Source organism: Callithrix jacchus, chromosome 15 (genome assembly GCF_049354715.1).
Source record: "Callithrix jacchus isolate 240 chromosome 15, calJac240_pri, whole genome shotgun sequence".
In the NCBI taxonomy this organism is placed as follows: Eukaryota; Metazoa; Chordata; class Mammalia; order Primates; family Cebidae; genus Callithrix; species Callithrix jacchus.
The window spans coordinates 87,469,192-87,485,867 of NC_133516.1; the positions used below are offsets into that span (position 1 = coordinate 87,469,192).

A 16,676-nucleotide genomic window follows, 5' to 3' on the forward strand; every position below is an offset into this window, starting at 1 on the left:
TGCCATTCTGATTGGTGTGAGATGATACCTTACTGTGGTTTTGACTTGAGTTTCTCTAATGATCAGTGATGTTGAGCTTTTTTTCATGTTTGTTGGCCATGTAAATGTTTTCTTTTGAGAAGTGTCTGTTCATATCCTTTGCCCACTTTTTGATGGGGTTGTTTGTTTTTTTCTTGTAAATTTGTTTAAGGTCCTTGTAAATTCTGGATATTAGATCTTTGTCAGATGGGTAGATTGCAAAAATTTTCTCCGATTCCGTAGGGTGCCTGTTCACTCTGATGATAGTTTCTTTTGCTATGCAAAAGCCCTTTAGTTTGATTAAATCCCATTTCTAAGTTTTGGCTATTGTTGCAATTACTTTTGGTGTTGTCTTCATGAAGCCTTTGCCCATACCTGTGTCCTTAATATAGTGCCTAGGCTTTCTTCTAGAGTTTTTATGGTTTTAGGTTTTATAGTTATTTATTCCATTTTGAGATATTTCTGCATACAATGTAAAGAAAGAGTCCAGTTTCAGTTTTCTGCATATTGTTAGTCAGTTTTCCCAGCACCGTTTATTAAACAGGAGATTCATTCCCCATTGCTTGTTTTTGTCAGGTTTGTTGAAGATCAGATGGTTGTAGATGTGTGGTGACATTTCTGAGATCTCTGTTTTGTTACATTGGTCTATATGTCTGTTTTGGTACCAGTAACATACTATTTTTGCTACTGTAGCCTTGTAGTATAGTTTGAAGTCAGGTAGCATGATGCCTCTAGTTTTTTTCTTTTTGCTTAGGTTAGTCTTGGCTATACGGGGTCTTCTTTGATTCCACATAAAATTTAAAGTAGTTTTTTTTCTAATTCTATGAAGAATATCAATGGTAGTTTGATGGGAATAGCATTTAATTTATAATTTACTTTGGGCACTATGGCCATTTTCATAATATTGATTTACTGATTCTTCCTATCCATGAAGACAGAATGTTTTTCCATTTGTTTGTGTCCTCTCTTATTTCCTTGAGCAGTGATTTGTAGTTCTCCTTAAACAAGTCCTTCACATCTCTTGTAAGTTGTATTCCTAGGTATTTTATTCTCTTTGCAGCAATTGTCAATGGGAATTCATTTATGATTTGGCTCTCTGCTTCTCTATTGCTTATGTAAAGGAATGCTTGTGATTTTTGCACATTGATTTTGTATGCTGAGACTTTGGTGAAGTTACTTATCAGTTTAAGATGTTTTGGGGCTGAGATGATGGGATTTTCTAAATTTAAAATCCTATCATAGACAGAGATAATTTAACTTCCTCCTTTCCTATAGCCTGTTTCTTTCTCTTGCCTGATTGCCCTGGCCAGAACTTCCAACACTATGTTGAATAGGAGTAGTGAGAGAGGGCATCCTTGTCTTGTGCTGATTTTCAAAGGGAATGCTTCCAGTTTTTGCCCATTCCATATGATATTGGCTATGGGTTTATCATATATATCTTTTTATTATTTTGAGATATATTTCATCAATACCTAGTTTATTGAGAGGGTTTGCTGTGGTTTGTTTGTTTGTTTGTTTTTTGAGATTGAGTCTCACTCTGTGGCCCAGGCTAGAGTACAGTGGTACAATCTCAGCTCGCTGCAGCCTCCACCTCCTGAGTTCAAGCGATTCTCCTGCCTCAGCCTCCCAGGTAGCTGGAATTACAGGCATGCACCATCACTCCAAGCTAATTTTTGTATTTTTAGTAGAGATGGAATTTCACCACATTGATCAGACTGATGTCAAACTCCTGACCTCAAGTGATCCACCCTCCTCAGCCTTCCAAAGTGCTGGAATTACAGGTGTGAGCCACCATGCCTAGCTAATTGAGAGTTTTTAACATGAAGGGATATTGAATTTTATCAAAGGCCTTTTCTCCATCTTTTGAGATAATCACATGGTTTTTGTCTTTGGTTTTGTTTATGTGATGGATTACATTTATTGATTTGCACATGTTGAACCAGACTTGCATCCCAGGGATGAAGCTGACTTGCTCGTGGTGGGTAAGTTTTTCGATGTGCTGCTGGATTCAGTTTGCCAGTATTTTATTGAGGATTTTCACATGAATGTTCATCAGGAAAAGTGGCCTGAAGATTTCTTCTTTTTTGTTATGTCTCTGCCAGGTTTTGGTTTCAGGATGATGCTGTCTTCATAAAATGAGCTAGGGCAGAGACCCTCCTTTTCATTTGTTTGGAATAGTTTCAGAAGGAATTGTACCAGCTCCTCTTTGTACCTCTGGTAGAATTTGACTGTGCATCCATCGGGTCCTGGCCTTTTTTGGTTGGTAGCCTATTACTTACTAACTTAATTTCAGATCTTGTTATTGGTCTATTCAGGGATTCAACTTCTTCCTGGTTTAGTCTTGGGAGGATGTATTTGTCTAGGAATTTATCCATTTCTTCTTAATTTTCTGTTTTATTTGGATAGAGGTATGTATAGTATTCTCTGATGGTAGTTATATTTCCTTGGGGTCAGTGGTAATATCCTCTTTATCATTTTTTATTGTGTATATTTGATTCTTCTCTCTTTTCTTCTTTATTAGTGTAGCTAGTGGTTTATGTATTTTGTTAAGTTTTTCAAAAAAACTGCTCCTGGATTCATTGATTTTTTTCAGAGGAGTTTTCATGTCTCTCCTTCAATTCTGCTTTGATTTTAGTTATTTCTCATCTTCTGCTAGCTTTTGGATTAGTTAGCTCTTGCCTCTCTAGCTCTTTTAATTGGGATGTTAGGATGTCAATTTGAGATATTTCTAGCTTTCTGATGTGGGCATTTAGTGCTATAAATTTCCCTTTTAACACTGCTTTAGCTGTCTCCCAGAGATTCTGGTACATTCTGTCTTTGTTCTCATTGGTTTCAAAGAATTTATTCATTTCTGCCTTAATTTCATTATTTACCAGGAGTCATTCAGGAGCAGATTGTTCATTTTCCATCAATTGTGTGGTTTTGAGAGTTTCTTAATCCTGAGATCTAATTTGATTGCACTTTGTCAATTAAATTTCAACACCTCTGCATGTGCTGAGGAGTGTTTTACTTCCAATTATATGGTCAATTTTAGAATAAATGCCATGTGGCCCTGAGAAGAATGTTTATTCTGTTTATTTGGGGTGGAGAGTTCTGTACATTTCTTTTAGATCCATTTTATCCAGAGCTAAGTTCAAGTCCTGAATAATTCTTATTAATTTTCTGTTTCGTTGGTCTGTCTAATATTGACAGTGTGGTGTTAAGGTCTCCCACTATGATTGTGTGAGAGTCTAAGTCTCTTTGTAGGTCTCTAGGAACTTGCTTTATGAATCTGGGTGCTCCTGTATTGGGTGCATATATATTTATAATATTTAGCTCTTTTTGTTTAATTGTTCCCTTTATCATTATGTAATGCCCTTGTCTTTTTAAAAAATCTTTGTTGGTTTAAAAATCTGTTTTCTCAGAGACTAGAATTGCAACCCTGATTTATAAATTTTATTTATTTATTTATTTTTTGCTTTCCATTTGCTTGGTAACTATTCTTCCATTCCTTTATTTTGAGCCTATTTGTGTCTTTGCAGGTGATACAGATCTACTGAATATAGCCTAATGGGTCTTGACTCTGTCCAATTTGCCAGTCTACGTCTTTTAATTGGGACATTTACATTTAAGGTTAGTATTATTATGGGTGAATTTGACCCTGAGATCATAGTGCTATCTGGTTCTTTTGCACACTAGTTGATGCAGTTTCTTCATAGTGTCATTGGTCTCTATATTTTGGTGTGTTTTTGCAGTAGCTAGTACCATTTTTTTGTTTGTTTCTATATTTAGTGCTTCTTTTAGGAGCTCGCGCAAGGCAGGCCTGGTGGTAACAAATTCCCTCTGCATTTGCTTGTCTGAAAATAATTTTATTTCTCCTTTGCTCATTAAGCTTAGTTTGGCTGGATATGAAATTCTGGGTTGAAAATTCATTTATGAATGTTGGTATTGGCCCCCAGTCTCTTCCGGCTTGTAGAGTTTCTGCTGAGAGGTTATTAGTCTGATGGGTTTCCCTTTGTAGGTGACCTGGCCGTTCTCTCTGGCTGCACTTAACTTTTTTTCCTTCATTTCAACCTTAGAGAATCTGAAGATTATCTGTCTTTGGGTTGATCATCTCATGGAGTATCTTAGAGGTGTTCTCTGTTTTTCCTGAATTTGCATGTTGCCCTGTCTTGCTAGTTTGGGGAAGTTCTCCTAGATCCTGAAGTGTGCTTTCCAGCTTGTTTCTATTTTCCCTGTCTCCTTCAGTTACTCCAGTCAGTCATAGGTTCAGTCTTTTAATAAAAAGTCCCATATTTCTTGGGACTTTATAAAAACTTTGTTCATTTCTTTTCATTCAATTTTCTCTAAAACACCACCTTAAACTTCATATAGAACCAAAAAAAAAAAAAAAAAAAAAAAAAAAAAAAAAAAAGCCCACATTGCCAAGACAAGTCTAAGGAAAAAGCACAAAGCTGGAGGCATCATGCTACCTGACTTCAAACTGTACTACAAGGCTTCAGTAATCAAAACAGCATGGTACTGGTACCAAAACAGAGATATAGACCAAAGGAACAGAACAGAGGCCTTGGAATTAATGCCACACATCTACAACCATCTATCTTTCACAAACCTCACAAAAACAAGCAATGGGGAAGGGATTCCCTGTTTAATAAATGGTGTTGGGAAAACTGGCTAGCCATGTTCAAAAAACTGAAACTGGACACTTTCCTTAACGTCATATGCAAAAATAACTCAAGATGGAATACTCACCTCCCTCCAGCTGTATGCAGTAAGGCATTAATCAGATTCCAAAAGAGATCAGTAATTCTACTCACCTGGTCTAAAAGATCCTGGGACAGTACCAATCTTTATGATTTTTGCAATAGCATAAAGCCCGCCATTTCAATAAATCTACTGTTCATTACAGAATGTTTTCTATGTGCCAGTCACCATGCTGAAAGCTTGATATGCCAAACATTTCATTGAAACCTCACAAGACCCTATTATGAATCCTGTTTATTACAGGTTAGGCAAATGAGCTTCCTGCAAATTAAGCATTTTGCCAAGGTCAGCTAGAAATGGAGACCTGGATTTTTAATCATGCCTGTATGATTTCAAATTCTGTGACCTCAGCCACTATATTATTTTTAAGTTCATCATTTTCTCACAATCTCATCCCTTTTCCACCATCATGATTGAGCTCAACAGACTTTGGAGCCAACTAACTCAATTTGCTGAGGTTCTAGCCCTGTTCTTTCCCACACTGCCCTATTTCCTTACCTCAGTGCTAGGACTCCCCAACTCCCCAAGTTCCCAGGATTCATCTGAAGAAGCAACTACCCAGAGAGATTAAGCTTCAGTGCAGGAAAAGAAAAAGAGCGCATACGAGGAATCCTCAAGTTCTTTTTAACTGGTATGTCCTAAAACAAATTCTTTAAACCATTTTCCTCTTTAAACCAACTTCTCCAAAACAGGTAGCAAATCTCAAGTTATTGGGACAGCTCCTTCAAATGTGGTATCCAATGAATTACAAACTTCTTCAAATTCCTTCTTCAAGATTATTCCTTTCTAATTCTACTTACAATATTTATGGTTATTACTTTATCTCTGTATTGTAAGTTCTTCCTACCCTGTTTCTGTGTCTCCAATCTCTCACTCTCTGATTCCCCTTGGAGAGTAAACTAAAAGAGTAAACATTTTGTCCCATTACTTACCATCACAAAAAATTTTATCTGCTCCCAGTATTTGCTGAGTAGACTCAAAAAATTTAACATAGCTTCTAAGGACTTGCATAAACTGGTCTCTGCCTACTTTTCCCTATCTTTATCTTTCTACTTTCTACATATGCTATTCTAAGGTATTCTGGTTGCTGGCCCCTGAATTCAGCTTGCTTTCTCAACTTCATGATCCTGCATGATGCTAGCCACATTGTTCACTCAGCATGAGATGTATTTTCACTTGTCTTTGCCCACAGTGATCCTATTTTATTCTTAGAGACCCGGATCACATTCCCTTTGTTCTGAAACCCCAACAAGAAATTGTTCCTCATCCTCTGAACACCCAAGGTGCTTACCAACATCACTACATCCTTGCTATTTGTCCTGTATTACCTTTTACTGCAGTTTTGGGAGTGGGTGTTTCATCCCTTTCACCAAGTATTAAATTTTAAAGAGCAGGACTTACAGCTTACACATCTTTATGCCCCACTGTAGCACCTGGCCTAGTGCATTGGCTATAAATGATACTGACAGATGCACTAACTGAGTAAATGAAACATATGAATAGGTAAAAATGCTAGGGTAGTCAGCATCTAAGATGGCCCCAAGGATTTTAGCCTCCTGGTATTCATGTTTTTATGTAGTCTCCTTCCACACTGAATAATCAATAAAATATTGCAAAAATGATTGAATGTGACTTCCAAGGTGAAGTCACTAAAGCTATTGTGGCATTCCAATCATATAAAGTGGTTCACATGGTGGGAAACTGATACCTCCCACCAACCACCAACACACACTTGGTTACTTGAGGGAGCCATCGCAGAAATGGATTCTTTGGTTTCAGGCAAATTTTCAGATGGCTTCAACAACAAATGACATCTTTACTACACTCTTTTGAGAGACCCTGAGCCAGAATCACTCAGCTAGAAGTTGCCAGAGATAATGTAAGTCTGTTATTATTTTAAGAATCTAAATTTTAGGGTGATTTGTCACACAGCAATATGCAACTAATACAGAAGCCTAATGTAATAGCTATAACCACAGGCATTAAAAAGTCCAAAAAACTTCCACTGGGTTTGAGAAAAAAAAATAAAAATAAAAATGAGAAGTTATAAAGAAATAAAAGACTTCAAAAATGAATACCTGAGTTATGCATGTAAGGTATTTCTGTTGCTGGAAGACTTGCTTTCAGTCTCCAGGTCTCTGTGCATGCTTCTGATGTGTGAGTCATAATCTTGAGGTATGTTTGTAATCTTAATGATCAAGCATACAGTAAGTATTAATAACTATCATTTCCTTAGCATTCCTATGTGCTAGAGACTGTTCTAAGACCTTTCCAGCAAGCCTAGAATACAGGTACTCCTATTATTCCCATTTTACAGAAAAGGTTACTGAGTCCTACAGCAATTAAGTAACTTGCTCAAGGTTTCAGAGGTGGTAGTTGGCAGACTGATTTTGCATGTACACAGCCTGGATTTACAGCTTATACTCTGAATCACTATGCAACATGAAACATCAGCCTTCCTTTAAGAATTGACATTATATCCAGCATTTCACAGAAATCATTTAAAGTATTAAAAATTTAAAGTATTAAAAATTTATTTAAAATCAGTGAGTATAACTAATTCATAGATTGGCTCCAGCAACACTCACTTGGTTACAAGACATATTTACCTTGCTTCTTTTGATAGTTAAAACCATGAAGTAAAGCTGAAAGCTGAGAAGCTGTCTTATTCTATACACCGTCAAGAGGCATTCTTAAACTCTTGAGTGTATTTACCTCTAGCATAGTGGGATTTGAAGCATCTTTTGACTCAAGTTGGGTGCGTCAAACAGTGATGTTTGAATCCAGACTGCAATTGTTGATTTCTAAGTACGATAAAATCCATTTTACTTTTTTCATTGAGGTCTAGAAGGAACATGACAAATTAAAAGAAAATTATAATTTAAGGGATATTTTCATTTGGACTGTTTTCAGAAACTGTTCAAAATCTTGAGGAAGATATGAAAATCTCTAAGACCCTGTCCCCAAGAGGGTACACTTCCCTCCCCTTCCCTCCATCCCTACTCTCCTAAACTAACTAGTTTATGTCTCTTTCCATATTTTTCCCTATGGCTACACAAATATTTGCAAATAGAAGTACTATATGTATATAATCATTAATCCTACCTGGGCTGCAATGCCTTTTAATTTATAGGCTTTATTTTAAAAATCCATTAATTTTAAAATTGTTAATTCTCCTCCCTAAGTTTGTTCTCCTTCTCCTTCCCATTGGTTAGGTGTTGATTTTCTGGTTGTTTACCTTACGTTTCTGAGCTTGCCACTCATGATTTCTCTCTCTGTTTTCACCTTGTTGAGATAGATGTCCTACCATTGGCTCTCCCAACTCACAAACTCACTTTTAATAGGTAACTATTTTCTATTTTGGCAACAATTTTTTAAATATTTTCTTTTTATAAAGCATTGTTTGTAGTCTTGTCACATCTCTCTGAGTTTTATTATCTTTGTTTTCAAAAGCATCTTTGAACTCTTCCATCAACTTTAGTGGAAGCCATCTGTCACAGAGCTTACCCAGGAATCTTTCTGTGACTGCCTTCTAGTGAAGATCATTTTTGTGTTTTCCTGCTTATGGTTTCATGCCTTTTCAGCGGGCACAAGTCTAGCTGTCAATGTGTCTTAACCAGGGACAGACCACCAAGTGGGGACTCGATTTAGATTCAAAGGCAAACAAACACCACTCATTACAGAATCATTTAAAAGATAACCTCTTCTGGCCCGTTTTGTTTCCAAAAAGAGTATGTTACAAATAATTTTAATGTTTAAAGGCAATTTATTATTATTTCAATGTGGTTTGAGGACTTATGAGTTTTAAAATGATGTAAATGTTCTTAAGAGAAATACAGTTAGTATCTCACTATTACTCAGTAGAAGGTGGTAAAACTAGTTGAGTCACTGTGGCTCATGTACACAATGAATTAATGTCACTAGCTCAGGATATTGCTCAAACCGACCCTTTTCACTTATAAAATATTTCTAACCAAATGAGAAAAAAGTTAAAAGCAACCTGATGACATTTAAAAACATAAAAGAAAAGGAATTATCAACCTTTATTGTCACTGTGTTTGTAGAGAAGAATTTTATTTTCTTTTTTAAAGTGCCATCTAACCCTGTCTTTACTAAAAATACAAAAAATTAGCGGGATATGGTGGTTCGCACCTATAGTCTCAGCTACTCTGAAGGCTGAGGCAGAGGAACTGCTTGAACCCGGCAGGCAGAGGTTGCAGTGAGCTGGGATCATGCCACTGCAGTCCAGTTTGGGCAACAGAGCGAGACTCCATCTCAAATAAATAAATAAATAAATAAAGTGCCCTCTAATAACCTATGATGGATTGGTATTCAAAAGGAAAGAAAACCATGAGGGCCAGACATGGCAGCTCATGCCTGTAATTCCAGCACTTTGGAGGCTAAGGTGGGCAGATCACAAGGTCGAGATTGAGACCATCCTAGCCAACATGGTGAAACCCCGTCTCTACTAAAAATATAAAAACTAGATGGTGGTGTGACACTGGCCTGTAATCCCAGCTACTGAGGTGGCTGAGGCAGAAGTTGAACCAGGGAGACAGAGGTTGCAATGAGCCGAGATCACCCCACTGCACTCCAGCCTGGCGACTGAGCAAGATGCTGTCTCAAAAAAAAAAAAGAAACAATGAGGAAATATATCTCAACCTAGAAAACTACTTTGCCAGTCCTTGCATAGAGGAAATCATAGCCTGTCATTGATATGTATGAACATTTCAGTTCCAAATTGGAGCACTAGGCTGCATTGCTCCTTATCTCCCAGTATGCTAAGAAACCAATGATGTAAAATACATTGCCTTAAAGGATTTTTCAGAGCTGCTGAAAACAGATCAGTGCAATAACCTAGGACCTTAAATGTCAATATTTAGTTGTAGGACTCACACGATGTTCAAAAACATAGTTTTATTTAATATTATTTTTTCAAAACATATTAAACAATTAACATTTTACAACAATATTTTTTGTAATCCTTTGGTGAACAGCAGTTGAAGAATACAGCAGGTTAAGCAATAAAATAAAAATACCAAATAGTTACTAAAGCAATACTTCATGTAAAACTTAAGGCTCTTATCATAACAATCCAAATGAACTTATTTAACTGACAACAACCTTTAATATAACTACCAATCAGATGGGTTTGATATTCAGTTCTTCCACTTCCCACACAATGCAAAAAGCTACACATTTCTCTGACTCACATAAATAATAAATTGTCCTTTGTAAAGAAATGAGCCTTTGTTGTTTGATCCCTCAATCAAAATGGAAAACCATATCCCCAGGCAAGAAAGAGTTGCACTTCAGGAGATATGGGATTTAAAACAAAATTAACATTGCAAAATAAAAGACAAGATTGAAATATGTATCAGGACAATAATATCTAAAAAGCTTAACATTAGCAAGGGATCCTGTAAAAAAAAAAAGCTATCTAAAGCATGCATGCAGAACTCACCACTGATGGCATTCCCTCAAAGAAAGGGGAAAAGCTTGATCTAGTCAGGGCACTAACCCTAATGGGGAAAGCTCTGGATTCTGTTTCACATTATGCCACTGAAATTGCTATGAAGATCTGAGCCACACATTGTGTCTGTTTTTGGGTCTTAAATATTTTGCATTCAAGCCTTCTCAATATTCATCCACAGAATCTATGTCATAATGAACCCAGAAGCATAAACACTTCAATAGCAGAGTTACTAATAGAGGATATCCAACAAATAGGGTGTATTTCTTACATTTTCATTATGCCAAGAAAAACAAGATCTCCGGAAAGACCTATTTAAGAAGCTTCGAGGTTGATGGAAACATGCTCAGTTCCTCTCTACCTATGTTCTTCATTGCCTGCTTTCCTCTGCAGCCTTAAATAGGAAATGGGCTGAAAAAATTGGTAAATAAGAGGACACACATAGCTTCATTTCCAAGAGTTGAACATTTTGCAAGGAATTAGAAAAGACCTTCAATTTTCTCTTGGACAGGTATTGTTCCAGGATTTTGAAGATATCAGATACAACTCAAATATCCACACCCTCATTCATTTTACTTTGGCATCAAGGCAAAGGTCTTATGACACTGCATTTCCTCTAATTCTCAATGGTGTATGAGGCCAAAATTGTAATATCCAAACCCAGGTTTCAGCTGGAAGATGAAAATGAAGTCAGTGAGCTTTTTAGCCCCTTTGGATTTAGGCCATTCAATATATTTTGTTTAAGTGAAGGACTTCCAGGCAAATCGGTCTTTGGAGTTTCTGTTCAAAGCTCTAGCAATAACAGTATGTTAATTATCCTTGATTTGCCTCCTCTATGGAAACATTTTGGGGGACTTTCTAGGTTAGAATAGCCAGTAAAGACCTGGATGTAGAAAATCTGGGTATCTGACTATCATAATGCTGGTCTTAGTAGCATAAAGGCATAGCCACTTGTTCATCATGTTGATATGACTCTGCTGTTATAAAAGTACAAACTACGCTGTCAACATTTGTGCAATATAAATCCTCTATGAGTTGTAGGTTGAGTCTACTATTGTCTTTGCAGTGAAACTAGTGGATATGCATCAAGTAGTTTCTACCCGGATGGAGAACCACTGTCTCTGCACCTTTTGCAGAGTGGGTAGACTTCCAGGGGTGATGCTTTTTGGCTAAGACCATGAGGCTTAAAACCATGAAACTTTAAAACCCATACCTGCATTCAGTTTAGGAAAGGGCCAGGCTCAAGGGGTCAACTTTAATGTCAATGTCAGAATTCACTCCTCACAAGTTCTGGAGATCTAATGACCTCTACCAACCTAAGTTGATTCCAATACAACCTTGTAAGATCTAGTTAGGACAAGGATTTTCAGATCCTCACAGTAATTCAAATTCCTTAAGGTATCCTCCAACCTTTCTTTATCTTTTAAGGATGAGTGTGACTCATGGACAACTTGGGCCAAGAGTATCTTCTGGATTAGTTGTGGGTTCTGTGTGCATTACCCATACCTGGCCCTGCCAACTACCACCACCAGCTCTGAAGACCATGCCTCATGTCTGTAGCCATGAAACTTTATCTTCTGGGGATTAGTGAAGTCTCTGTAATTTTTGCAGGACAGTGTATTTTTAACTAAAACCATGGTGGCAAATCTGTACCTTTTTAAGTTATACAGAATATATGTTAGCCTTCTTTTTAATTATTATTTATTATTATTATTATTGGAGGGGACAGAATTTTGCTCCTGTTGCCCAGGCTGGAGTACAGTGGCCTGATTTCGGCTTAGTGCAACCTCCACTTCCTGGGTTCAAGTGATTCTCCTGCCTCAGCCCCCAAGTAGCTGGGATTACAGGGACCTGCCACCACGCCCGGTTAATTTTTGTATTTTTAGTAGACATGGGGTTTCATCATGTTAACCTGCCTGGTCATGAACTCCTAACCTCAAGTGATCCACACACCTTGGCCTCCCAGGGTGCTGGAATTACAGGCATGAGCCATCACACCCGACCACATGATGGCCTTCTTGACAACAGTAGGAGACCTAAGAAAATGGTCACATTAACTAACAATATGCCCACAATCAACTTAGCCTTTTCTAGAAAGTCATTTAATTGTCAATCTCTTTCTGATACCAGCTTCTCCACCTGTTATCTTTTTTTTTTTTTTTTTAATTTTAGATGCAGTGGATACATGTGCAGGCTTCTTAAATGGGTATATTTTGTGATGCTGAAGTTTGGGCTCATATTGATCCCACCACTTAAATAGTGAACATAGTACCCAATAGGTGGTTTTAAACCATTGCCTTCTCCCCCCTTTTTTAGTCCCCACTGTCTATGATTCTCATCTTTATGCCCATGTGTACCCACTATTTAGTTCCCACTTATACATTAGAGTATGCAGTATTTGGCCTTCTGTTTCTGCATTAATTCACTTAGGATAACAACCTCCAATTGCACCCATGTTGCTGCAAAGAACTCAATTTCATAATTTTTCATGGCTATATAATATTCCTTGGTATAGATATATCACATTTTCTTTTCCCATTCCACCCTTGATGGGCACCTAGGTTGATTTAATGTCTCTGCTATTGTAAAAAGTCCTGCAATAAACATACAAGTGCAGATGTCTTTTTGATAGAATGATTTCTTTTTCATTGGGTATATACCCAGTAATGGGATAATGGGGTTGAATAGTAATTCTATTCTTAGTTCTTTGAGAAATCTTCAAACTGCTTTCCACAGTGGCTGAACTTATTTACACTTTCACCAGCAGGGTATAAGAGTCCCATTTTCTCCATAACCTCACCAATGTCTGTTGTTTTTAACTTCTTAATAAGAGCCATTCTGACTCCACTAGTTAATCTTAAATGCAGATTATATCCGCAAATTTCCACCACTGCAGTTCCAATATTTTTGTAACTCCAGTCTAAAAGCTGCTAGAGGGAAGTCATCATCCCTGCCACCAAATAGAATTTCCATGAAAGTCAACTCCAACTTTTCCTTGAGTTCATAATTAGAGAACCAACATTCCCTTTCTCCCTTATGGCAATTTGCTATGGTCTCCAAGTACAAATTTTCTTCAGCCCAGTCTGGTAGTTCTTCATCCTTCTTCCCAAAACTTAGATATTACGGCTTCTTTTACTATCTTGCTTTCCGGAAGACTCCAAAAATAAGCTCCTAGCATTATTAGTTCTTCAAATTCTAAGGGTGGAGATCAATGTTTGCAAGACTTTTCTCTGCTACACTGCACATTTCTTTCCATTAACCCACAATAACAGTCACAAAGTCTCCTTTTTCTTTATTACTTGGCTTCCAAGTCTGTTGGCTAACCCAGTCATTATATTCTGGCCAAAGCTTGGGCCTTCTTAGCCTCTCTTGAGGATATGCATGTCCCTGGTAAGCCTTCTAAGGGAGCTTTACAATCATTCTCTTTGATGTCACCAGGAGAAACAACTGATCCTGGCATTACATATTCTCACTTCCCCATATAGTTGCTCCTCCTCTGGATACTGATACAACTATAAACCTATTACCCTTCTTTAGGTTAGAGCGATTCTTCTGGACTACAAAGGTGCCTTGTAGGGCACTATATAGTAGAGTCCTTTGCTATTTCTTGGCAACTTCCCAGCCCAGATCTCGTAGGGGCTTTGCAGCAAGGCCCTGTGGCCAACTTAGTTGCCCCAATACCTGCTCTCTCTTTCCCTTTCTTCCATAGTAGTGGTTTAACATGAGTATGCAGCTACCTAATTTTTATTTTAATTTTTTTAGGAATAGTATCTCACTCTCTCACCCAGGCTGGAGTGCCATGTTATGTTCATAGCTCACGGCACCCTTGAAATCCTGGACTTGAGTGATCCTCTTGCCTCCCAAAGCTCTGGGGTTATAGATGTAAGCCATCATGCTTGACCCCTGGCTATCTAATAAAAGAGCTTCTTAAGACTTGATTCCAGCTGAATGTGTTAATGTTACTGACAAGTGTAATGTGAAGGAAAGTAATATGTGCCATTTTCAGGACTTATTTTTAAAACAATTAAATATGCAATGTCCTGATTTCTTTTCACCTTCCCATTTGCTGTCTAAAAGATGAAGATAAATGAAACTGCTCTCTTAGACTCAGAGATAAGAATCCAGGTTGAGGCTGGCAGAGCACCCCTACCACTCTGGACTGTTACATGAGAGAGAAATAAAGTTTTGTTTAAACCTATGCACTTTAAGCTTTAGTAGTGACAGCAGTTTTAGTCTGTAGAGTCCTAGTTCACCTCTCATTTATCTTTATATAGTTTATATATTTATATATTTATATATAAATATATATACACATATATATATTCCCAAAATTTCATAGGTTGTAGTTTTCCAAGATAAATAAGTAAATTCAGCTCTAGTAATAATTCTTGATTATATAATTCTATCATAAAGCCTCTAGAAGGAGACTAATAATAGCTTTATAACCCTTTGTGGTCAACAAAGATATAGTCAACACTGCATTTAACTACTTTTATCTCTATTCTGCATGTCAAACTCAAGAAGTTTTTAAGAACCCCAGATTCTTCTCTTACATCTGATCTAACTTAATATCTATTCTATGGTAGCAGAACTATCCAGGAGTTTTCCTCACTAGATGTGATTATCTGCAGAAAAATAGCTATGACTTCCATTAAAAGAAACATAGGCAAGACTCCCAGCGATGCATTCCCCAAACAAAATATGAAAAGAGGAATTTACCAAGCTCTTATGAAAATTGTCCCCATATAGCTTCTGAATTGTTCCTTTGCATCTCAGGTTGAGAAGTAAGGTTGACCCCCAAAGGGAGATAGCTGCAGTGTTGTTCTGTCCCTTGGTGATAAGGGATGACATTTTCTCTCTATGGGTTAATAAAACAGTGTTAACCATGTACTCTCAACTGAAGTAATCATCTTTCTCAAGAAAAATAAGTTCATATCTCTTTATCCTTTCTACTTCCTTCCTAGAGAGTTCTGTAGCAGCATATCATGTTAAATAAGTCATCTCAAAAAAGACCCATAACAACTTTTGAGCAAATCCTTCTGGAAATGGAAGAAGAAAACATGAGGGAATTTTTATATCAGTCATGATCCAGGGATTATTATGATGGCAACTCTTTGGGTACATATACATATTCCCCTGTAATATTCTAAAGGATCCTAAGAGCCTGTACCCTAGGGTTTACAGATGATCACTTTGATCAACATCATCATCATCATTGCCGTTATCATCAATCAAACATTACCATTAAACATTGTGTGAATGTCAATCTCTGTATTAGGAATTGTGATTGGAGAGAGAGAGACAGAATAATTCCTTACCAAGTAACTTTCAAAGCAGAGAAAATGAAATGAAAATTTTTTCTATGTATCTCAACATCTGTCTTCAAAATTTAAGATGCCTTCTAGGAACATGCTAGCATACTTTCATCTCTCTTATCAACTTACTCCTTATATCATAACAAGAACTTGGAGTTCTTTATGTCATTACACATATAATTCTATAGAAGCCACCCCTCTCTTTTCCTGTTCTTCCCTCCCATGGCCTCCAACACTATCTGTATTGTAGAAGTAGTAACCTATAGATTAATCTGAAACACACCTTTCTGTTTCTGTGCTGTTCAAGCTATACTAATAACAGCCAATACACATAGACTCCAATATGCTCCACAATCTGTCTACAGATGCCGTTTTACTAAACATGCAGAGTAAATGGAAGTAAAAGTGGTACTTTTTAGTATTGAGTACAGAATAACAACAATTTTTGTCCTTTTGTTCCTTGTGTTATGGCTAACAGAAGACAGAGATAAATTAGTACTTCTCAGAGTGGCAAGACAAACTGGGGTCATTTTGGAGAGCATACAACCATGTCAGTTCAACAATCCTTTCATTGCTATTAAACACTAAGTCTTTGGAAGCAGATAAGTTTTTTCTTTTCTTTTTTCTCTGTTTTGATCTACACTCCTTTCTGATTTAATTGCCGTAGCCTAATAATTCTAATAAGACATTCCAATGGATAAGAGATTTGTGAAACCAATAACTTCACTAACACCACAATTGTTATTGTATCCAATCTTATTACTCATTATCCCTTAAAGTCAATTGATAAATAATCAACTCCATAAAATACATGAGAATCTATGTATTAACACTCATGCTTACAAACTTACAGGCTTCTTGTATTATTCACCCAAGGAGCAATTATTGAGCATTTATCATGCACCCCGTCTCTCCTACCAAGTAATACACTCTACTAGAATACAGAAATGCTATATTTATTTGGTAAAACCAAAGCAATGTCATCAGACCTATATCGTGCTCTTTTGTTCATCTCCTTTTCAATTCAGTTGCGTCTGAACAGTTCAGTAGATGATACCTGAAGAGAAAAAAAGAACATAAAATTTTTTTGTTTGAATTGTTCTCATAGTTGGTTTATGTAACATAAA

The 16,676-nt window shown here is 36.9% G+C and overlaps 1 protein-coding gene across 34 annotated transcripts in view; it reads right to left on the reverse strand.

The window, feature by feature from the left end:
* LOC128929808 (uncharacterized) overlaps positions 1-16,676 on the reverse strand; it is a 399,873-nt gene that overhangs the window by 289,752 nt on the left and 93,445 nt on the right. For 29 of the 34 annotated variants that reach the window (XR_013527641.1, XR_013527645.1, XR_013527647.1 and 26 more), the window contains 3 exons: positions 16,539-16,606; positions 14,954-15,092; positions 7,477-7,605 (listed from right to left, as the gene is read on the reverse strand). Coding sequence is in view for 1 of the 34 variants with exons in the window: in XM_078352129.1 (XP_078208255.1) it covers positions 16,558-16,606 (49 nt within the window). In the remaining 33 variants the exon portion in view is untranslated. The other 5 variants (XR_013527631.1, XR_013527635.1, XR_013527634.1 and 2 more) reach the window with 5 other exon arrangements.